We start from the raw sequence: 24,699 nt of genomic DNA, 5'->3' as shown, positions 1-24,699 counted from the left end.
GCGGAGCTGTGGAGAGAAAATGGCCCTGGTGAGTGCTGAGGAAGAAGCCCCGCCCCCTCAGCGGCGGGCTTCTGTCCCGCGATTTTGTGTAAAATAATGGCGGGGGCTCATGCATATATACCCTGTATATATGCCCTTTTATGCCAAGAGGTACTTAATTGCTGCCCAGGGCACCCCCCCCCCCCTGCGCCCTACAGTGACCGGAGTGTGTGGGTATGATGTGGGAGCAATGGCGCACAGCTGCAGTGCTGTGCGCTACCTCATATGAAGACTGGAGTCTTCTGTCGCCGCTTTTGACGTCTTCTTGCTTCACACGCCGGCTTCTGGCTTTTGGCTCTGCGAGGGGGACGGCGGCGCGGCTCTGGGATCGGACGACCAAGGGTGCGTTCCTGTGTTCGATCCCTCTGGAGCTAATGGTGTCCAGTAGCCTAAGAAGCATGACCTATCCGCAGTTGGTAGGTCTGCTTCTCTCCCCTCAGTCCCACGTAGCAGAGAGCCTGTTGCCAGCAGATCTCTCTGAAAATAAAAAATCCTAACAAAATACTTTATTAGCAAGCTCAGGAGAGCTCACTAAAGTGCACCCAGCTCGGCCGGGCACAGATTCTAACTGAGGTCTGGAGGAGGGGCATAGAGGGAGGAGCCAGTGCACACCAGTAGTCCTAATTCTTTCTTAAAGTGCCCTGTCTCCTGCGGAGCCCGTCTATTCCCCATGGTCCTTACGGAGTCCCCAGCATCCACTAGGACGTTAGAGAAAATAAGATTTTACTTACCGATAAATCTATTTCTCGTAGTCCGTAGTGGATGCTGGGACTCCGTCAGGACCATGGGGATTAGCGGCTCCGCAGGAGACAGGGCACAAAAATAAAAGCTTTAGGACTAGGTGGTGTGCACTGGCTCCTCCCCCCATGACCCTCCTCCAAGCCTCAGTTAGGATACTGTGCCCGGACGAGCGTACACAATAAGGAAGGATTTTGAATCCCGGGTAAGACTCATACCAGCCACACCAATCACACCGTACAACCTGTGATCTGAACCCAGTTAACAGTATGTCAAACGTAGGAGCCTCTGAACAGACGGCTCACAACAATAACAAACAGATTTTTTTGTAACAATAACTATGTACAAGTATTGCAGACAATCCGCACTTGGGATGGGCGCCCAGCATCCACTACGGACTACGAGAAATAGATTTATCGGTAAGTAAAATCTTATTTTCTCTGACGTCCTAGTGGATGCTGGGACTCCGTCAGGACCATGGGGATTATACCAAAGCTCCCAAACGGGCGGGAGAGTGCGGATGACTCTGCAGCACCGAATGAGAGAACTCCAGGTCCTCTTTAGCCAGGGTATCAAATTTGTAGAATTTTACAAACGTGTTCTCCCCCGACCACGTAGCTGCTCGGCAGAGTTGTAATGCCGAGACCCCTCGGGCAGCCGCCCAAGATGAGCCCACCTTCCTTGTGGAATGGGCCTTGATAGATTTAGGCTGTGGCAGGCCTGCCACAGAATGTGCAAGTTGAATTGTGCTACAAATCCAACGAGCAATCGTCTGCTTAGAAGCAGGAGCACCCAGCTTGTTGGGTGCATACAGTATAAACAGCGAGTCAGATTTTCTGACTCCAGCCGTCCTTGAAATATATATTTTCAATGCCCTGACAACGTCCAGCAACTTGGAATCCTCCAAATCGCTAGTAGCCGCAGGCACCACAATAGGCTGGTTCAGGTGAAACGCTGAAAACCACCTTAGGCAGAAACTGAGGACGCGTCCGCAGTTCTGCCCTGTCCGAATGGAAAATCAGATATGGGCTTTTATACGATAAAGCCGCCAATTCTGACACTCTCCTGGCTGAAGCCAGGGCCAGTAGCATGGTTACTTTCCATGTAAGATATTTCAAATCCACCGATTTGAGTGGCTCAAACCAATGGGATTTGAGAAAATCCAAAACTACATTAAGATCCCACGGAGCCACTGGGGGCACAACCGGGGGCTGTATATGTAGTACTCCTTTTACAAAAGTCTGGACTTCAGGAACTGAAGCCAATTCTTTCTGGAAGAAAATCGACAGGGACGAAATTTGAACCTTAATGGACCCTAATTTGAGGCCCATAGACAATCCTGTTTGCAGGAAATGTAGGAATCGACCCAGTTGAAATTCCTCCGTCGGGGCCTTCCTGGCCTCACACCACGCAACATATTTTCTCCAAATGCGGTGATAATGTTGTGCAGTCACCTCCTTCCTGGCTTTTACCAGGGTAGGGATGACCTCTTCCGGAATGCCTTTTTCCCTTAGAATTCGGCGTTCAACCGCCATGCCGTCAAACGCAGCCGCGGTAAGTCTTGGAATAGACACAGTCCCTGCTGAAGCAGGTCCCGTCTTAGAGGTAGAGGCCACGGATCTTCCGTGAGCATCTCCTGAAGTTCCGGGTACCAAGTTCTTCTTGGCCAATCCGGAGCCACGAGTATCGTTCTTACTCCCCTTTGCCGTATAATTCTCAGTACTTTTGGTATGAGAGGCAGAGGAGGAAACACATACACTGACTGGAACACCCACGGTGTTACCAGAGCGTCCACAGCTATTGCCTGAGGGTCTCTTGACCTGGCGCAATACCTGTCCAGTTTTTTGTTGAGGCGGGACGCCATCATATCCACCTTTGGTTTTTCCCAACGGTTCACAATCATGTGGAAGACTTCTGGATGAAGTCCCCACTCTCCCGGGTGTAGATCGTGTCTGCTGAGGAAGTCCGCTTCCCAGTTGTCCACTCCCGGAATGAACACTGCTGACAGTGCTATCACATGATCTTCCGCCCAGCGAAGAATCCTTGCAGCTTCTGCCATTGCCCTCCTGCTTCTTGTGCCGCCCCGTCTGTTTACGTGGGCGACTGCCGTGATGTTGTCCGACTGGATCAACACCGGCTGACCCTGAAGCAGGGGTTTTGCCAGGCTTAGAGCATTGTAAATTGCTCTTAGCTCCAGTATATTTATGTGAAGAGACATCTCCAGGCTTGACCACACTCCCTGGAAGTTTCTTCCCTGTGTGACCGCTCCCCAGCCTCTCAGACTGGCATCCGTGGTCACCAGGACCCAGTCCTGTATGCCGAATCTGCGGCCCTCTAACAGATGAGCACTCTGCAACCACCACAGAAGAGACACCCTTGTCCGTGGAGACAAAGTTATCCGCTGATGCATCTGCAGATGCGATCCGGACCATTTGTCCAGCAGATCCCACTGAAAAGTTCGTGCGTGGAATCTGCCGAATGGAATCGCTTCGTAAGAAGCCACCATTTTTCCCAGGACTCTTGTGCATTGATGCACAGACACTTTTCCTGGTTTTAGGAGGTTCCTGACAAGTTCGGATAACTCCCTGGCTTTCTCCTCCGGAAGAAACACCTTTTTCTGAACCGTGTCCAGAATCATTCCCAGGAACAGCAGACGTGTCGTCGGGGTCAATTGAGATTTTGGAAAATTCAGAATCCACCCGTGCTGTTGCAGCACTACTTGGGTTAGTGCTACTACGTCCTCCAGCTGTTCTCTGGACCTTGCCCTTATCAGGAGATCGTCCAAGTAAGGGATAATTAATACGCCTTTTCTTCGCAGAAGAAACATCATTTCGGCCATTACCTTGGTAAAGACCCGAGGTGCCGTGGACAATCCAAACGGCAGCGTCTGAAACTGATAATGACAGTTTTGCACCACGAACCTGAGGTACCCTTGATGTGAAGGGCAAATTGGGACATGCAGGTAAGCATCCTTGATGTCCAGGGACACCATAAAGTCCCCTTCTTCCAGATTCGCTATCACTGCTCTGAGTGACTCCATCTTGAACTTGAATTTTTGTATGTACAGGTTCAAAGATTTCAGATTTAGAATAGGTCTTACCGAGCCGTCCGGCTTCGGTACCACAAATAGTGTGGAATAATACCCCTTTCCCTGTTGTAGGAGGGGTACCTTGACTATCACCTGCTGAGAATACAGCTTGTGAATGGCTTCCAATACCGTCGCCCTGTCTGAGGGAGACGTTGGCAGAGCAGACTTTAGGAACCGGCGAGGGGGAGACTTCTCGAATTCCAACCTGTAACCCTGAGATACTACCTGCAGGATCCAGGGGTCCACCTGTGAGTGAGCCCACTGTGCGCTGAAATTCTTGAGTCGACCCCCCACCGCCCCTGAGTCCGCTTGTAAAGCCCCAACGTCATGCTGAGGGCTTTGCAGAAGCCGGGGAGGGCTTCTGCTCCTGGGAGGGAGCTGCTTGGTGCACTCTCTTACCCTTTCCTTTGCCTCGGGGCAGATATGACTGTCCTTTTGCCCGCTTGTTCTTATAGGAACGAAAGGACTGCGGCTGAAAAGACGGTGTCTTTTTCTGTTGGGAGGGGACCTGAGGTAAAAAGGTGGATTTCCCGGCTGTTGCCGTGGCCACCAAATCCGATAGACCGACCCCAAATAATTCCTCCCCTTTATACGGCAATACTTCCATATGCCGTTTGGAATCCGCATCACCTGACCACTGTCGCGTCCATAAACTTCTTCTGGCAGATATGGACATCGCACTTACTCTCGATACCAGAGTGCAAATATCCCTCTGAGCATCTCGCATATAAAGAAAAGCATCCTTTAATTGCTCTATAGTCAATAAAATAATGTCCCTATCCAGGGTATCAATATTTTCAGTCAGGGAATCCGACCAAACCACCCCAGCACTGCACATCCATGCTGAGGCGATGGCTGGTCGCAGTATAACACCAGTATGAGTGTATATACTTTTCAGGGTAGTTTCCAGCCTCCTATCAGCTGGATCCTTGAGGGCGGCCGTTTCAGGAGACGGTAACGCCACTTGTTTTGATAAGCGTGTGAGTGCCTTATCCACCCTAGGGGGTGTTTCCCAGCGCGCCCTAACCTCTGGCGGGAAAGGATATAATGCCAATAACTTCTTTGAAATTAGCAGTTTTCTATCGGGGTTAACCCACGCTTCATCACACACTTCATTCAATTCCTCTGATTCAGGAAAAACTACAGGTAGTTTTTTCAGACCCCACATAATACCCCTTTTTGTGGTACTTGCAGTATCAGAGATATGCAAAGCCTCCTTCATTGCCGTGATCATATAACGTGTGGCCCTACTGGAAAATACGTTTGTTTCTTCACCGTCGACACTAGATTCGGTGTCCGTGTCTGGGTCTGTGTCGACCGACTGAGGTAAAGGGCGTTTTACAGCCCCTGACGGTGTCTGAGACGCCTGGACAGGTACTAACTGGTTTGCCGGCCGTCTCATGTCGTCAACTGATTTTTGTAACGTGCTGACATTATCACGTAATTCCATAAACAAAGCCATCCATTCCGGTGTCGACTCCCTAGGGGGTGACATCACCATTACCGGCAATTGCTCCGCCTCCACACCAACATCGTCCTCATACATGTCGACACATACGTACCGACACACAGCAGACACACAGGGAATGCTCTTATCGAAGACAGGACCCCACTAGCCCTTTGGGGAGACAGAGGGAGAGTTTGCCAGCACACACCCAAGCGCTATAAATATATAGGAACAACCCTACAGAAGTGTTGTTTCCTTTATAGCAGCTTAATATATCAATATCGACAAAAAAGTGCCCCCCCTCTCTGTTTTTTTACCCTGTTTCTGTAGTGCAGTGCAGGGGAGAGTCCTGGGAGCCTTCCTCGCAGCGGAGCTGTGCAGGAAAATGGCGCTGTGTGCTGAGGAGATAGGCCCCGCCCCCTATTTCGGCGGGCTCTTCTCCCGGTGTTTGTGAGACCTGGCAGGGGTTAAATACATCCATATAGCCCCAGGGGCTATATGTGATGTATTTTTAGCCAGAACAAGGTATTATCATTGCTGCCCAGGGCGCCCCCCCCCAGCGCCCTGCACCCTCAGTGACCGCTGGTGTGAAGTGTGCTGACAACAATGGCGCACAGCTGCAGTGCTGTGCGCTACCTCATGAAGACTGAAAAGTCTTCTGCCGCCGGTTTCTGGACCTCTTCACTTTTCGGCATCTGCAAGGGGGTCGGCGGCGCGGCTCCGGGACCGGACTCCATGGCTGGGCCTGTGTTCGATCCCTCTGGAGCTAATGGTGTCCAGTAGCCTAAGAAGCCAATCCATCCTGCACGCAGGTGAGTCCACTTCTTCTCCCCTAAGTCCCTCGTTGCAGTGAGCCTGTTGCCAGCAGGACTCACTGAAAATAAAAAACCTAATAACTTTTTCTAAGCAGCTCTTTAGGAGAGCCACCTAGATTGCACCCTGCTCGGACGGGCACAAAAACCTAACTGAGGCTTGGAGGAGGGTCATGGGGGGAGGAGCCAGTGCACACCACCTAGTCCTAAAGCTTTTATTTTTGTGCCCTGTCTCCTGCGGAGCCGCTAATCCCCATGGTCCTGACGGAGTCCCAGCATCCACTAGGACGTCAGAGAAATATATTTAATGTTAATATAGTGAAGCCACTGTGTTGGCGGTGCTCCCAATACTTGAACTCTATGGGCCTAATTAAGGTTGCATTAGATAAGCGATCAAACAAGCAGTTTCCAGATAGTCGGATGCGCAGAATGGGTCCTGTGATCGCATTGCAGTAATGACGCTGGTTGACCAGCAGAGGCGTTCGGGAAGGGGGGCTCATTGCGACACGACCCCGTTTTCTGGGACTAGCGAGGCTAAGGACTACGCTGCGTACACAGGTTTCCTGGCCTCGCTAGCCGCCCTTCGACAGGTAGTCTGAGTAAGCTCAGGCTTACTCAGCCTGCCATTGCAGATGAACATTGCGACGTTTATCCCAGACTGCGATCGCATTGCAATATTGCTATCACAAATGCAAAATGGAGGTGCTATGCATCTCCTCCTGAAACTGCATTGCTAAGGATTAAATTTGCAAAGCTGCTGCCACGGCTAGCTGAACATGCCCCCTATCATGCAGAATGTAAATAACTGTAATAAAGTCAATATATACAATTAAACTTCATGATTAGGTTATTGCGATGATGATGCTTATGATGTTGTTGGGAAGACAATTAGAAGTGATCAATCCCATGCATGACTTAACATAGTGTACATGCTTAAGGATTAATTTGTGAATTCTGATATTTTGCACTAGTTATGTAAAAGTAGTATTATTTTGTATAGTAAAGTGACTTTTCTACCCAGGAAGATAATCAGCAGATGACCACATGATTACTGCATTAATGGAGATTTAAAACCGAATAGTTGCTCAATGAGGCGTAAGCTGATACATGTAAATATTGTATGCACAGAATAACATTTGCTATGCACCTTCTGCCCCTCTGATTCCGTCCACGACCCCGGTCCATGTGTCCTCCCCGACCACGTCCCTTCTGAAAGTTTCTGCGGCTACCTGTTCGACTTTCACTTCCAGATTTTAAGCTGCTCTCAGAATCTGAATGAGAATAACTGAAAAGACAAATATTTTTGAAAAACATTCATGAAAATATAAAATAAATAAGACACCTAAGCATGTCTCTTACCTACGGCGGTATCTTCTGTGAGGCGAAGGTGAAGATGACCTAGATCTAGACCTAGAACCTGTGCTTGAAGAGGAACTGGATTCTTGCATGAAGACATTTCTGTTTCCAAAGCGGGTAGGAAAGCTGCTGCCACAACCTCTTAGGGTACTACTGCCACTACCGCGCGTTGACTGTGTCACAGTGATGGTGCTGCCACGGGAAGACTGCAAGGTAGTCGCATCCCAGCTCTTTTTCTTTGGACTTTCCTTTACACTTTCCTTACTAAAATGTAAAATTTAGAAAACACTTAAAAACATAATAAAACCACATGCTTCATTACTAATACTAAAAAATAGAATTTTTATATTGGGAGATAAAGTACCAAGGAGGAGTCTCATCTAGAACTATCACTCTAAAGTACTGAATATGATTTATGCTGCTCCCTCTTCTATATATCGATCCTGCAGCTAACTCAAACCAAACTTCCCAGGAGAGAATCAGAGATAAACATCAACCTCTGGGGAAAAAAAAAATAGGAATTTAATACCTACCGGTAAATCCTTTTCTCATAGTCCAGAGTGGTTACTGGGGAATAGTATATTACCATGCGGTATAGATCGGGTCCACTGGAGCCTGGCACTTTAAGAAATTAATAGTGTGCTGGCTCCTCCCCTCTATGCCCCTCCTAGAAGACTCAGTCTAGAAAACTGTGCCTGAGGAGACTGACATACTTTAAGAGAAGGATATAACACAAAGCGGTGAGGTAACAAACCAACACACAAATAATAAGATAGCAGAGCTAACCGGAACAGGAGGAAAGCAACACTAACAATATAAGGATAGCAACGCTAAACCAACATGGAACAGGGAAGCAACAGCAAACCCACCCAATAACACTTACAACCATGTAAGCAGGAAAACGAAGCACAGAGGCAGGCGCCCAGTATCCACTACGGACTACGAGAAGAGGAATTACCGGTAGGTACTAAATTCATATTTTCTGTAACGTCCTAGTGGATACTGGGGAATAGTATATTACCATGGGGACTTCCCAAAGCTCCCAGAAAGGGTGGGAGAGGGATGAGACCCCTGGAAAACTGCCTGACCAAACTGAAGGTCATCTTTGGCGAAGGTGTCAAACCTGTAAAACTTAAAAGGTGTTCACACCAGACCAAGTTGCTGCATGGCACAACTGTAAGGCCGAGAAGCCCCGGGCAGCCGCCCAGGAAGAACCCACCGACCTTGTGAAGTGGGACTGAACCAAACTTTTTTTTGTAGCATCATAAAGGACGAAAAGCGAGTCAGACTTCTTGTGACGAACAGTCCTTTTTACGCAAATCCTCAAAGCCCTCACAACATCCAGAAACTTTGGAGTAACTGAAGTGTCGGATAAGACTGGAACCACGATTTTGGCAAAAACTGTGGGCGAGTTCTGAGCTCCGCCCTATACTCATGAAACACCAAGTATGGGCTCTTACAGGACAAGGCCCCAATTTCGGCACTCGCCGAGCAGAAGCCAAGGCTAGCAAAATAACTCTCTTCCACGTCAGGTATTTTAAGTCAACCTTATGTAAGGGTCCAAACCAATCCGACTGGAGAAAGGTCAACACCACATTTTAGGTACCACGGAGCCGTGGGAGGAACAAAGGGTGGCTGAATGTTCAACACCCCCTTAAGAAAGGTCTGTACTTCAGGAAGTACTGCCAGTTGTTTCTGAAGAAGATAGTGACGAAATCTGAACCTTGGTGGAGCCTAATCGTATGCCCTTATCCACTCCTGCTTGCAGGAACAGTAGAAACTGGCCCAGACGAAATTCCACAGGAGAAGATTTTCGACTCTCACACCAAGAAACATACTTCTTCCAAATACAGTGGTAATGTTTGGAGATAACCACCTTACGGGCCTGAATCACAGTCGAAACTAACTTGGATGGAAGATCCTTCCTGGTTAAAATCTCCCTCTCAACTTCCAGGCCATCAAACGTAGCCGCTGTAAGTCTGGATAGACGAACGGTCCTTTGTTGAAGAAGGTCCTTGAGAAGAGGCAGAGGCCAGGGTTCTACCAACAACAGGGTCAGGAGGTCCGCATACCAGGCCTGTTGAGGCCAATCCGGGGAAATGAGAACTGCCTGAACCCCTTCCTTTTTTATTCTTTTTAGAACTCTTGGGATTAGAGGAAATAGGTAAACGAACTGGTAATTCTATGGGGTCATCAGAGCGTTTACCGCAACCGCCTGCGGGTCCCTCGTTCTAAAGCAGTAACGATGGAGCTTCTTGTTGAGACGAGAAGCCATCAGGTGTATCTGTGGACAACCCCACCGGTGAACAAGTTGTTGAAACACCTGAGGTTGGAGGCCCCATTCCCCCGGATGGAGTTCATGCCTGCTTAGGAAGTCCGCTCCCCAGTTGACCACTCCGCCCAGAAGAGTGTTCTTGAAACTTCTCGCATTGCGGCCCTGCTTCTTGTTCCTCCCTGTCGGTTGATGTACGCTACTGCTGTGGCTTTGTCCGACTGCACCTGGATGGCCCGATTGCGAAGGAGGGATGAGGCCTGTAGTAGAGCATTGAAATTGCCCCGAGTTCCAGGATGTCGATTGGAAGAGCAGATTCCGGAAAGGACCCCCCCCCCAACCCTGGAGGTTGGCATCTGTCGTCAACAGCGTCCATGACTGGGCATTGAAACTCCGACCCTCCACCAGATGGGGTACTTGTAGCCACCATAGCAAGGATATCCGTGCTTTCGGTGACAGGGTTATATGCTAATGCATGTGCAGGTGAGATCCCGACCATTTGTCCAACAAATCCAGTTGAAACGGTCGTGCATGGAACCTGCCGTACTGTATCGCAGCGTAGGAGGCCACCATCTTGCCCAGCAAGCGGGTGCAAAGTTGAATCGAGACCACGCGAGGTTTGAGCACCGACTGGACCATACAGTGGGGCAAAAAAGTATTTGGACAGCCAACGATTGTGCAAGTTGACCCACTTAAAAAGATGAGAGGTCTGTAATTTCCATCACAGGTACGCTTCATCTGTGAGAGACAGAATCTGGAAAAAAAAAAAAAACCTAGGAAATCACATTGTAAGATTTTTAAACAATTTATTTGTATATTCTTGCATAAAATAAATATTTGGACAATCAAAAAGTTTAACTCAATACTTTGTAATATAACCTCAGTTGGCAGTTACAGAGGTCAAACGTTTCCTGTAGTTCTTGACCAGGTTTGCACACACTGTAGCAGGTATTTTGGCACACTCTTCCATGTAGATCTTCTCTAGATCTGTCATGTTTTGGGGCTGTCGCCGGGCAACACAGACTTTCAACTCCCTCCACAGATTTTCTATTGGGTTGAGGTCTGAGACTGGCTAGGCCACTCCAGGACCTTGAAATGATTCTTACGGAGCCACTCCTTAGTTGCCCGGGAGGTGTATTTGGGGTCATTGTCATGGTGGAAGACACAGCCACGTTCCATCTTCAATGCTCTTACTGAGGGAAGGAGGTTTTTGCCCAAAATCTCACGATACATGGCCCCATTCATCCTCTCCTTAATACGGATCAGTCGTTCTGTCCCCTTTGCAGAAAAGCAGCCCCAAAGCATGATGTTTCCACCCCCCATGCTTCACAGTGGGTATGGTGTTCTTGGGATGCCATTCATCATTCTTCTCCCTCCAAACACGGCGAGTGGCGTTTATACCAAAAAGTTTAATTTTGCTCTCATCTGACCACATTACATTCTCCCAATCCTCCTCTGGATCATCCAGACGGTCACTGGCAAACTTTAGACCGGCCTGGACATGTGCTGGCTTAAGCAGGGGGACCTTTCGGGCGCTGCAGGATTTCAATCCATGACGACGTAGTGTGTTACTAATGGTAACCTTTGTGACTGTGGTCCCAGCTCTCTTGAGGTCATTGTCCAGGTCCCCCGTGTAGTTCTGGGCTGATTCCTCACCATTCTCAAGATCATTGATACCTCACGAGGCGAGATCTTGCATGGAGCCCCAGGTCGAGGGAGATTGTCAGTAATCTTGTATTTCTTCAATTTTTTGATAATTGCGCCAACAGTTGATCTCTTCTCACCAAGCTGCTTGCCTATTGTCGAATAGCTCATCCCAGCCTTGTGCAGCTCTACAATTTTGTCCCTGGTGTCCTTAGACAGCTCTGTGGTCTTGGCCATGGTGGAGAGGTAGCAGTCTGACTGTTTGAGGGTGTGGACAGGTGTCTTTTATACAGATTACCAGTTCAAACAGGTGCCATTAATACAGGTAACAAGTGGAGGATTGAAGAGCTTCTTAAAGAAGTAACAGGTCTGTGAGAGCCAGAAATCCTACTGCTTGGTAGGTGTCCAAATATTTATTTTCCACAAGAATATACAAGTAAATTGTTTAAAAATCATACAATGTGATTTCCTGTTTTTTTTCAGATTCTGTCTCTCACAGTTGAAGTGTACCTATGATGGAAATTATAGACCGCTCATCTTTTTAAGTGGGCACAATCAGTGGCTGTCCAAATACATTTTTGCCCCACTGTATACTGAATAGTCAAGGCCTTGTCCATGGGAAGGTAGACCTTCTGAGACACCGTACCCAGGATCATCCCCAGGAACTGAATTCTCAGAGACGGTTCCAAGTGAAATTTCTGGAAATTGAGTATCCATCGTGATCCGTAAGCAAACGAGTGGTCAAGTCGATACTGTGCAGTAGCTGTTCCCTGGACACCGCCTTTATCAGGAGATCGTCCAGGTACAGAATTATTTGGACACCCCTCATGCGAAGTTGTAGCATCATTTCCGCCATTACCTTTGTTAATATCCTTGGAGCTGTGGAGAGACCAAAGGGTAAGACCTGAAACTGGAAATGTTGGTCCAGAATCGCGAACCTGAGGAACGCTTGGTGAGGGGGCCCAAACTGGAATATGTAGGTATGCGTCCTTTATATCCAGGGACACCAGAAACTCCCCCTCCTCCAGATTCGCAATCACTGCTCTTAGAGATTCCATCTTGAATTTGAACACCCGAAGAGACGGGTTTATCCATGCTGCCTTAGCCAGGGAATCTAATTCTTAAGAAACCGGGAAGGTTGCAGCGGACTTTGGTTTCATATTACAATTCCTCTGCCTGTTCTTCCTCCTTATCAGGGATATTGAGCACCTCTCTAATGGCATAAATGAGGGCCTCAACACCCGGGGACAGGGAATTATCCTCGTCCACCTCAGCTTCTCCTTCATCAACCTCTGGTAGTTCAGAATCAGATTGTAATAATTGAGACAGAGTACGTTTGTGAGAGACCAACAGGGGAGGCTGAAGAGCCTGTCTGTGGTCTGCAGCAGCAACCATAAACGTGTCCATTGTTTGTTTCAGCGCTTGTCTTTCTTGCTTAGCCGTAGCGAACTCTGAATTAATACTGGAAACCATAGTTTTAAATGGATTCCATCCACTCAGGTTCCTGCACATTACTACTTTGTGAAGGAATTGAGCATTGGGTACACATGAGGGACTCCTGTGAGGAAGGTGTAAACCAAGCCTAGCATAAAGTACACACAGACTTATTTTCAGACATGCTGAGCAGAAAAACACACAGTTAGTGTGATAACAGTGTAGTATTACTGAGTTATGCACACTTATCCCAGACTACCTTGAATGGAGTGACACCGAGAGGAATGGAACCAGCACACTACACCACAGACCGAGCAGCGCACTGCTGGGTGTCTTCTATGTGTAATTTTTCCCACAGCGGTGTAACCACTGATATTGTACTCCCCCCTTCACTATAACCCCCTGGTACCAGTTACAATGGTCATTCAGTGGGTTCTGTGGAGGAGCAGTCTCCGCATGCAGCCTGTTAGCAGCAGCAGCAGCAGCAGGAAAGGGTGCCGTTTAGCCTCTGGTCCCAATCTCCCCCATAATGGCACGGGGTCCCTGTATTTTCATTATACTGGCTTACTCCATTGAAAGGGTAAAACAAAAGCCCACAGCCCCCATTTACCATGTTGCCAGTTTGGGTTCCCAGTGGGCACCACAGCTCGTAGCCTGGTGATCACCTTCTCTTCATGACACCATTTTGCACCGGGGACACGCTATCCGGATCCCTGGTGTAACACTCACCGCACCGCGTCTATCTTCGGCATCTGTTAAGGGGCGGCGGCATGCTGCCTGCGTGGGCTCAGTGTCCTGTCAGCTGGGATTACGAACCATTAAGGAGGGGGGGAGGGGGGGGGCCGAACCAACCTCCTAAGTCCCACGACGCAGGCAGACTGGTTGCCAACCAGTGCTGCCTGAAAATAACAAACTAACAGAAATTTCTGAAGAAAACTCTGGAGAGCAACAGAATGCACCCGGCTCCTTGGGCACATTTTCTAAACTGAGTCTGCTAGGAGGGGCATTGAGCGGAGAAGCCAGCACACACTATTAATTTCTGAAAGTGCCAGGCTCCAGTGGACACAATCTATACCCATGGTAATATACTATTCCCCAATATCCACTAGGACGTTAGAGAAAAATGAATGAAAAAAAGAAAAACATCTTAGTCATGAGAATTACGTAGTGTGTAAATACATTGGAACCAAGTGTCCTATAATGTATACAAAAAAAAGGATTAATATCATATAAAGACAAGGCTTCCAACTCAGGTTTTTCTCCTGTCGAATGTCTATCACTGTATCCAGGGGATGCAGTCAATATACAGACTGTCAGAATCACAACAGCAGGCATTTTACACAGACAGACAGAATCCTGACACCCGCCCGGTATTCCAACTCTGTTGGTGGGTCCACACCACCAACAGAGTAGGAATAGAACCTGTGGCGAGCGAAGTGAGCCACTGGGCCCAATGTGTGGCGAGCGCAGCAAGCCCGCGAGGGGACTCGCTGCTGCCAGGATTCCGGCAGACGGGATGCCGCTGTTTGTATAGGGACAATGATTTTTAACTAAAATCATTTTGGATAAGGTTAAATTCAAGTTCTTCACATAATTCACAGATAAAAAAAATAAAAAACAAAAAAAATATACAATTTGAGTGTTTTTTTTGGGGGAAAAAAATGTTAGTGAAGTGGTTACAGCCCTGGTAAGGACAGGCCCCTGATGGCTGATCAGTGCCTAGTGTGGAGCACAAGCAGACCCAGAGCAGTAGAGAAAGGCCATTTATGTAGCAGCACTGCGGACTGCACCCATTAATATACCCAAAACAACCGCACTAGAGTAGGCCTTAAATGAAGAACTTCTGATGTGGCATTAGATAACAGCACCTTGGGGGTAATTCAGAGTTGATCGTAGCAGCAAATTTGTTAGCAGATGGGCAAAAATAAGATTTTACTGACCGATAAATCTATTTCTCGGAGTCCGTAGTGGATGCTGGGGTTCCTGAAAGGACCATGGGGAATAGCGGCTCCGCAGGAGACAGGGCACAAAAAGTAAAGCTTTTTCCGATCAGGTGGTGTGCACTGGCTCCTCCCCCTATGACCCTCCTCCAGACTCCAGTTAGGTACTGTGCCCGGACGAGCGTACACAATAAGGGAGGATTTTGAATCCCGGGTAAGACTCATACCAGCCACACCAATCACACCGTACAACTTGTGATCTAAACCCAGTTAACAGTATGATAACAGCGGAGCCTCTGAAAGATGGCTTCCTTCAACAATAACCCGAATTAGTTAACAATAACTATGTACAATTTATGCAGATAATCCGCACTTGGGATGGGCGCCCAGCATCCACTACGGACTCCGAGAAATAGATTTATCGGTAAGTAAAATCTTATTTTCTCTATCGTCCTAGTGGATGCTGGGGTTCCTGAAAGGACCATGGGGATTATACCAAAGCTCCCAAACGGGCGGGAGAGTGCGGATGACTCTGCAGCACCGAATGAGAGAACTCCAGGTCCTCCTTAGCCAGAGTATCAAATTTGTAAAATTTTACAAACGTGTTCTCCCCTGACCACGTAGCTGCTCGGCAAAGTTGTAATGCCGAGACCCCTCGGGCAGCCGCCCAAGATGAGCCCACCTTCCTTGTGGAGTGGGCCTTTACAGATTTAGGCTGTGGCAGGCCTGCCACAGAATGTGCAAGTTGGATTGTGCTACAGATCCAACGAGCAATCGTCTGCTTAGACGCAGGAGCACCCATCTTGTTGGGTGCATACAATATAAACAACGAGTCAGATTTTCTGACTCCAGCTGTCCTTGCAATATATATTTTTAATGCTCTGACAACGTCCAGTAACTTGGAGTCCTCCAAGTCACTTGTAGCCGCAGGCACTACAATAGGCTGGTTCAGATGAAATGCTGACACCACCTTAGGGAGAAAATGCGGACGAGTCCGCAGTTCTGCCCTGTCCGAATGGAAAATCAGATATGGGCTTTTGTAAGATAAAGCTGCCAATTCTGACACTCTCCTGGCAGAAGCCAGGGCTAGAAGCATGGTCACTTTCCATGTGAGATATTTCAAATCCACCTTTTTTAGTGGTTCAAACCAATGAGATTTTAGGAAGTCCAAAACCACATTGAGATCCCACGGTGCCACTGGAGGCACCACAGGAGGCTGTATATGCAGCACTCCCTTAACGAAAGTCTGGACTTCAGGGACTGAAGCCAATTCTTTTTGAAAGAAAATCGACAGGGCCGAAATTTGAACCTTAATAGATCCCAATTTGAGACCCATAGACAATCCTGATTGCAGGAAATGTAGGAATCGACCCAGTTGAAATTCCTCCATCGGAGCACTCCGATCTTCGCACCACGCAACATATTTTCGCCAAATTCGGTGATAATGTTGCACGGTTACTTCCTTCCTTGCTTTAATCAAAGTAGGAATGACTTCTTCCGGCATGCCTTTTTCCTTTAGGATCCGGCGTTCAACCGCCATGCCGTCAAACGCAGCCGCGGTAAGTCTTGAAACAGACAGGGACCCTGCTGAAGCAAGTCCCTCCTTAGAGGTAGAGGCCACGGATCTTCCGTGATCATCTCTTGAAGTTCCGGGTACCAAGTCCTTCTTGGCCAATCCGGAACCACTAGTATCGTTCTTACGCCTCTTTGCCGTATAATTCTCAATACTTTTGGTATGAGAGGCAGAGGAGGAAACACATACACCGACTGGTACACCCAAGGCGTTACCAGCGCGTCCACAGCTATTGCCTGCGGATCTCTTGACCTGGCGCAATACCTGTCCAGTTTTTTGTTGAGGCGAGACGCCATCATGTCCACCATTGGTCTTTCCCAACGGGTTACCAGCATGTGGAAAACTTCTGGATGAAGTCCCCACTCTCCCGGGTGAAGATCGTGTCTGCTGAGGAAGTCTGCTTCCCAGTTGTCCACTCCCGGGATGAACACTGCTGACAGTGCTATCACATGATTCTCTGCCCAGCGAAGAATCCTTGCAGCTTCTGCCATTGCACTCCTGCTTCTTGTGCCGCCCTGTCTGTTCACATGGGCGACTGCCGTGATGTTGTCCGACTGGATCAACACCGGTTTTCCCTGAAGCAGAGGTTCTGCCTGGCTTAGAGCATTGTATATTGCTCTTAGTTCCAGAATGTTTATGTGAAGAGACGTTTCCAGGCTCGTCCATACTCCCTGGAAGTTTCTTCCTTGTGTGACTGCTCCCCAGCCTCTCAGGCTGGCGTCCGTGGTCACCAGGATCCAATCCTGTATGCCGAATCTGCGGCCCTCCAATAGATGAGCACTCTGCAACCACCACAGAAGAGACACCCTTGTCCTTGGAGACAGGGTTATCCGCAGGTGCATCTGAAGATGCGACCCTGACCATTTGTCCAACAGATCCCTTTGGAAAATTCTTGCGTGGAATCTGCCGAATGGAATTGCTTCGTAAGAAGCCACCATTTTTCCCAGGACTCTTGTGCATTGATGTACAGACACCTTTCCTGGTTTTAGGAGGTTCCTGACAAGCTCGGATAACTCCTTGGCTTTTTCCTCCGGGAGAAAAACCTTTTTCTGAACCGTGTCCAGAATCATCCCTAGGAACAGCAGACGAGTTGTCGGCATTAACTGGGATTTTGGAATATTCAGAATCCACCCGTGCTGTTTTAGCACTTCTTGAGACAGTGCTAATCCCATCTCTAGCTGTTCTCTGGACCTCGCCCTTATTAGGAGATCGTCCAAGTATGGGATAATTAATACGCCTTTTCTTCGAAGAAGAATCATCATCTCGGCCATTACCTTTGTAAAGATCCGAGGTGCCGTGGACAATCCGAACGGCAGCGTCTGAAACTGATAGTGACAGTTTTGTACAACGAACCTGAGGTACCCCTGGTGTGAGGGGTAAATTGGAACGTGGAGATACGCATCCTTGATGTCCAAGGATACCATAAAGTCCCCCTCTTCCAGGTTCGCTATCACTGCTCTGAGTGACTCCATTTTGAACTTGAACTTCTTTATGTACAGGTTCAAGGACTTCAGATTTAGAATAGGTCTTACCGAGCCATCCGGCTTCGGTACCACAAAAAGAGTGGAATAATACCCCTTCCCTTGTTGCAGAAGAGGGACCTTGACTATCACCTGCTGAGAGTACAGCTTGTGAATGGCTTCCAAAACCGTCTCCCTTTCGGAGGGGGACGTTGGTAAAGCAGACTTCAGGAAACGGCGAGGTGGATCTGTCTCTAATTCCAACCTGTATCCCTGAGATATTATCTGCAGGATCCAGGGATCTACTTGCGAGTGAGCCCACTGCGCGCTGTAATTTTTGAGACGACCCCCCACCGTCCCCGAGTCCGCTTGAGAAGCCCCAGCGTCATGCTGAGGCTTTTGTAGAAGCCGGGGAGGGCTTCTGATCCTGGGAAGGAGCTGCGTGTTGCTGTCTCTTCCCTCGACCTTTGCCTCGTGGCAGATATGAATAGCCCTTTGCTCTCTTATTTTTAAAGGAACGAAAGGGCTGCGGTTGAAAAGTCGGTGCCTTTTTCTGTTGGGGAGTGACTTGAGGTAGAAAGGTGGATTTCCCGGCTGTAGCCGTGGCCACCAAATCTGATAGACCGACTCCAAATAACTCCTCCCCTTTATACGGCAAAACTTCCATATGCCGTTTTGAATCCGCATCGCCTGTCCACTGTCGCGTCCATAAAGCTCTTCTGGCCGAAATGGACATAGCACTTACCCGTGATGCCAGTGTGCATATATCCCTCTGTGCATCACGCATATAAAGAAATGCATCCTTTATTTGTTCTAACGACAGTAAAATATTGTCCCTGTCCAGGGTATCAATATTTTCAATCAGGGACTCTGACCAAACTACCCCCGCACTGCCCATCCAGGCAGTCGCTACAGCTGGTCGTAGTATAACACCTGCATGTGTGTATATACTTTTTTGGATATTTTCCATCCTCCTATCTGATGGATCTTTAAGTGCGGCCGTCTCAGGAGAGGGTAACGCCACTTGTTTAGATAAGCGTGTTAGCGCCTTGTCCACCCTAGGAGGTGTTTCCCAGCGCTCCCTAACCTCTGGCGGGAAAGGGTATAATGCCAATAATTTCTTTGAAATTATCAGCTTTTTATCAGGGGCAACCCACGCTTCATTACACACGTCATTTAGTTCTTCTGATTCAGGAAAAACTATAGGTAGTTTTTTCATACCCCACATAATACCCTGTTTAGTGGTACCTGTAGTATCAGCTAAATGTAACGCCTCCTTCATTGCCAAAATCATATAACGTGTGGCCCTACTGGAAAATACGGTTGCTTCGTCACCGTCACCACTGGAGTCATCGCCTGTGTCTGGGTCTGTGTCGACCGACTGAGGCAAAGGGCGTTTCACAGCCCCTGACGGTGTTTGAGTCGCCTGGACAGGCACTAATTGATTGTCCGGCCGTCTCATGTCGTCAAACGACTGCTTTAGCGTGTTGACACTATCCCGTAGTTCCATAAATAAAGGCATCCATTCTGGTGTCGACTCCCTAGGGGGTGACATCCTCATATTTGGCAATTGCTCCGCCTCCACACCAATATCGTCCTCATACATGTCGACACACACGTACCGACACACAGCAGACACACCGGGAATGCTCCTAACGAAGACAGGACCCACTAGCCCTTTGGGGAGACAGAGGGAGAGTTTGCCAGCACACACCAAAAGCGCTATATATATATATCAGGGATAGCCTTATAATAAGTGCTCCCTTATAGCTGCTTTGTTATATCAAAATATCGCCATAAATGTGCCCCCCCCTCTCTGTTTTACCCTGTTTCTGTAGTGCAGTGCAGGGGAGAGACTTGGGAGCCGTCCTGACCAGCGGAGCTGTGAGAGGAAATGGCGCCGTGTGCTGAGGAGATAGGCCCCGCCCCTTTTCCGGCGGGCTCGTCTCCCGCTATTTAGAAAAATTAGGCAGGGGTTAAATATCTCCATATAGCCTCTAGGGCTATATGTGAGGTATTTTTAGCCTTTATAGGTACTCATTTTGCCTCCCAGGGCGCCCCCCTCCCAGCGCCCTGCACCCTCAGTGACTGCCGTGTGAAGTGTGCTGAGAGGAAAATGGCGCACAGCTGCAGTGCTGTGCGCTACCTTTAGAAGACTGCAGGAGTCTTCAGCCGCCGATTCTGGACCTCTTCTGATTTCAGCATCTGCAAGGGGGCCGGCGGCGTGGCTCCGGTGACCATCCAGGCTGTACCTGTGATCGTCCCTCTGGAGCTTGATGTCCAGTAGCCAAGAAACCAATCCATCCTGCACGCAGGTGAGTTGATTCCTTCTCCCCTCAGTCCCTCGCTGCAGTGATCCTGTTGCCAGCAGGAATCACTGTAAAATAAAAAACCTAGCTAAACTTTTTCTAAGCAGCTCTTTAGGAGAGCCACCTAGATTGCACCCTTCTCGGCCGGGCACAAAAATCTAACTGGAGTCTGGAGGAGGGTCATAGGGGGAGGAGCCAGTGCACACCACCTGATCGGAAAAAGCTTTACTTTTTGTGCCCTGTCTCCTGCGGAGCCGCTATTCCCCATGGTCCTTTCAGGAACCCCAGCATCCACTAGGACGATAGAGAAACCATGTGCACAGCAGATATAACATGTGCAGAGAGAGTAAAGGGCCCCATACATTACAACGATATGTCTGAGGCTGAAGTCGGAGGCGATTTCCCTTGAACTACCCGGCAGTTTTCCGGGTGGCAGGATCGCATACGATACATCGTATGCGGTTCTTTTGCATATGATGTATCGTATGTGATACCAGCCATGCCTGCGGGATCAGACATATCACGAGTGCAGCACTAACGACCTAGGGGCTCCGATCCAATGCTCACGGGAAACGCGGATCGGATTGGCTGTAAAACACATCCGATTTGCCACTTTTCATCTGATTTATCGGCCCGAAAGGTCGAAATCGGATGAAATCGTGCATTATCGTTCTAGTGTATGGGTCCCTTTAGATTTGGGTGGGTTATATTGTTTCTGTGCAGGGTAAATACTGGCTGCTTTATTTTTACACTGCAATTTAGATTTCAGTTTGAACACACCGCACCCAAATCTAACTCTCTCTGCACATGTTATATCTGCCCCCCCTGCAGTGCACATGGTTTTGCCCATCTGCTAACAAATTTGCTGCTGTGATCAGGTCTGAATTAGGCCCCTTGTCCAGTGTGCACACTAAAAGCAATTAAATTCCCTGCAGGGCGAAGATACGGAAGAGGATGTATTTTCAAGTACCATAATCCTAAACAGCCCCTATACCCCATGATTCCTTGTCCCCCAAGGGAAACTTCTACAGTGTGTTGCATTATGTGACTCATGCATATTAAAGGTGCACTTTCTTAGTAAATACATAACCATTTACTATCAGCGTTATAAATAATAATAAGCCATACCACCTACTGGTAGCAGAGAATCTACACTAATGATACCGAAGCTTAAGGGGTTTCTGCAAGCATGAGATCACTTTTCTGTTATCTATCCTTATCCTATGCCTGTCTGCATATCAGTTCTGATGTGGGGAGAGAACAACCTGCAGCCAATCAGATTGCAATGTTCACAGTAGCACAGATTATAGAATGATCCATAGTGTTACAGTGGAAAGAGCAGGTTCCCACATCAGTACAATTTGGTAATTCAAGGCCATTATCTAAATGATGCTGGAATGAAACAAAGTTCATACCGTTATCTGTTAAACTCTTAACCTAACATGGTGTGTGACACAGCTGTAAAGCCCAGTACTCACGGGCCGATCAAGGAGAGATGCGTGCTGAGCGAACCGCTCAGCACACATCTCTCCTGCCGCTCAGCACAGCGCGATCTGTGCTGAGCGTGCGGGGGGAGACGGGGGGGCCGCTCACTTCACCCAGCGGGTGAGGTGAGCGACCCGCTAGATTGGCCTGCATGCAGGCCAATCTAGCAGCGGCGATAGCGATGTGCGGGGCCGCGCATCGCTATCGCCGAGGGGGCTACACACGGAGCGATCCTGCCGATATTCTAAGCAATCTAGTCAGATTGCTTAGAATATCGCTCCGTGAGTACCCCCCTTAACACATAACCTATCTGATAATAATCATCAGAAAAACAGTGAATAATATTGCCTTTATCAGCACAAAAGGAAAAGGTGGGTGAAATGTACCCAGGCAGTGGCTCTCTACTCCAGTCTATGGTGTAGGCTGACCCATCCTGTAATCTTGCTTGTAAGACTTCTTTCAGCAGTTTCTCAGTCCGATCCTTGTCTTCCTCTGTTTCACATGCAGTAAAGCAATGCTGGACATACTCTTTCATGGCTTGAGGCCAGTCCTCTGGCTTTGCGGAAGGATTGCTGCTGCAGTAAAAACAATTATTGAATAAACATATGAAGAGAAATGTAATGAACTAGGCACGTGCCACAAAGCATATACCAGATATTTTGTGGGTTGCAACATTACTGTCAATATGACTTAAGACTACTAATTCACTAAGAACCAGAGGCGTCACTCCATTACCATATATTTATGAGGCACTACTTCAAAGCTAGAAAGAAATACCACACACAGCAGAAAAGGCAGCAGATAATACCTGTGTTCGTGGGTCTTTTCCGCTGATTGCATATGGTGATGCATACCGGCTTGCCCTTGCAGACCAGCATTGTTATTATGTTGCTCATTAGAGGGAAAGTTCTGGTTAGACATTACAAGAGGGCGCTTCTGGATGTTAAACTTAAGACCTCCAGATCCAGGAGCCTCTGTAAAAGCCAAGTGGGGAAACATTAAAAATGCACTGTTTTTGCAATATACAGACATAGGAGGTAACAACTGGCATTTGTAGGTATGACGGTTTTACCTACAAGAGCTTTAATAATTACAGTAATACTATACATTTGTATAAAATAACTATAGAAACTGCTCAGAAAACGAGTTTTAATGTATTGTTTGCAGTACCTTTAAACAGCAGGTATTTGTATTGTAGAGGTATTAAAAATGAAAATTGATATATAATAAAAACAGGAACTTGTTAAATCCTTTTCTGCAATTACATGGGTTAGTCTGGAATACTGGGGTATATAGTTAATGGTGAGAGGAGCCTGGCACCTGGGACAAAAATCCTGTTTCTTAAATCTTTGAATCACTGGGTAGGTCACAAAGTCATCATCAAGGGAGAGAATGCCGTGTAACAGTGTGCTGCACTATATGTCCAAGACATGCATCTCTGGACGCAAAAGTGTCAAACCGCAAAAGGTTTCAAAAGGTGTGCACAGACAAGGTTGCAACATTTTGAACAGCTTCCCAGTGGAGGCACCACGTCATGCCACCCAGAAAGCCCCCACAAATACAGTAAAATGATCCATCCTCTGGATCAAAATGGCTCACTTGTTCTCATGCAAGCATGTCCGATGACAGTTGTGATCCACCAGCAATTGTCTGCTTAGAAGGCAACAGTCCCAGTTTATGAGAGTAGTACAAGATAAAAAGATCATCTTCTCGACATAAGTCTACTGTATGATGAACATAAACCCTAGGAGCTTGAACCCATGTGGAAGATTAAAAAAACGCATAATCAACGGAAAGATCCCACTCCATAGCCGTAGCTACTATCCGCTGGATAACGTCAGACTTGGAGCTAATAGTAGTCTGGAATGATAGCTTCATCTTCACCATCACCTTATCCTCATGAATACCAAGAAATGGAGTATGGCCAGATAAGGTTCCAAGTTCTGAAATCCTCCAAGTAGAAGCCAAGTCAGGTACTTACTATTTCTACCTAGCCCAAGTGTTCAAACGGCACGAACTTGAAAGGATCAGAAGACAATAAGTGCTCAGTAACCGATGGAAGGACAAAAGGATGCACATAGCAAGTACATCTGAACTTCTGGGATAAATGTGAGCAGGCTTTGGAAAAATAAACCTGTACCTTTATGCATCTCAGCTGCAAGCCAGTATCCACTCTGTCCTGCACAAAAAGGAGAAACTCAGCCAACCTGAAGGTTGATGTCGTGAACTTCTTCCGATCATGTGGTACCCCAAGAAAATTTATGAGTTGATGTTGTATAATAATGTGTGATATTAACAGATTGCAGAGGGTCATCAGGAATTCACTTTTACCCTGAAACGCTTCCTTTTGGGCTGCACCTCTGTATTTTTTTATTTTTACACCACAGCAGAGAAACAAGGATTTTCCCCCAGACACAATCAGGAAACTAGACCAGACAATATGCATGCAAGATATTGTTTTTATTGATAATGATGACAGAAGCATATTAAAATACATCACTTTACATAAAGATGTACTGTAAATGGTTTCCAGCTATTTAAGCTAGAATAGTTCAAACAGAAAAAGTACCTAAGGTCCACACAGTGACAAAGCCAGCTTTTGGCATGCGTGGGAGCAAACCTGAAAAAAAAATAGGCAGCACAGGATGGAGGAGTGGCTTGGGATAGCATGCTATAGGCAACAACCTTCTTGTTTTCCTGGTTATTATCCTATTTTGTTTGGAAATTGTTTTACCAACTCCTCTGCAGTATGGTCTCCTCCTGCATCTCTTGGCTCCTGCTGAGAAGTCCTTCAGCAGCTTTGTGCCCCATGTTCCCCTGTCTGCGGGCATCAACAATGAGCTCCAGTGCCTGCAGCATCCTGTTGCCAGTGTGATCTGTGCTGTGACTAACTCATCCTCAACTGCTCCTGTAATGGGATCCCCCTCATTGGGTTCCTTCAGTGCGTCTGGCACGGTGCCAGCTGTACATCACCATCTTGGTGCACTGTCCCTACCTTGCTGCTCACTGGACTTGGACTCATGGACTACTTTGGGGTTCTTACAGACCACTTCCAATTTGGCTTGCTGCTCGGCTGGTGTCCCTGGCTGACTACTGTGACCT

The 24,699-nt window shown here is 47.8% G+C and overlaps 1 protein-coding gene across 3 annotated transcripts in view; it reads right to left on the bottom strand.

Annotated features, from left to right (window-relative positions):
* Window positions 1-24,699, bottom strand: part of LOC134966239 (leukocyte receptor cluster member 8 homolog) — a 188,795-nt gene that overhangs the window by 42,950 nt on the left and 121,146 nt on the right. For 2 of the 3 annotated variants that reach the window (XM_063942817.1, XM_063942816.1), the window contains 4 exons: window positions 22,406-22,571; window positions 21,984-22,172; window positions 7,484-7,744; window positions 7,272-7,409 (listed from right to left, as the gene is read on the bottom strand). In XM_063942817.1, coding sequence (XP_063798887.1) covers window positions 7,272-7,409; window positions 7,484-7,744; window positions 21,984-22,172; window positions 22,406-22,571 — 754 coding nt within the window. The remainder of the gene's footprint in view (window positions 1-7,271; window positions 7,410-7,483; window positions 7,745-21,983; window positions 22,173-22,405; window positions 22,572-24,699) is intronic. The other variant, XM_063942818.1, reaches the window with a different exon arrangement.

The sequence above is a fragment of the Pseudophryne corroboree genome, chromosome 10, assembly GCF_028390025.1.
Source record: "Pseudophryne corroboree isolate aPseCor3 chromosome 10, aPseCor3.hap2, whole genome shotgun sequence".
Classification (NCBI taxonomy): Eukaryota; Metazoa; Chordata; class Amphibia; order Anura; family Myobatrachidae; genus Pseudophryne; species Pseudophryne corroboree.
The sequence above is the reverse complement of the archived record's forward strand: the minus strand, read 5'-3'. Positions and strand labels throughout refer to the sequence as shown.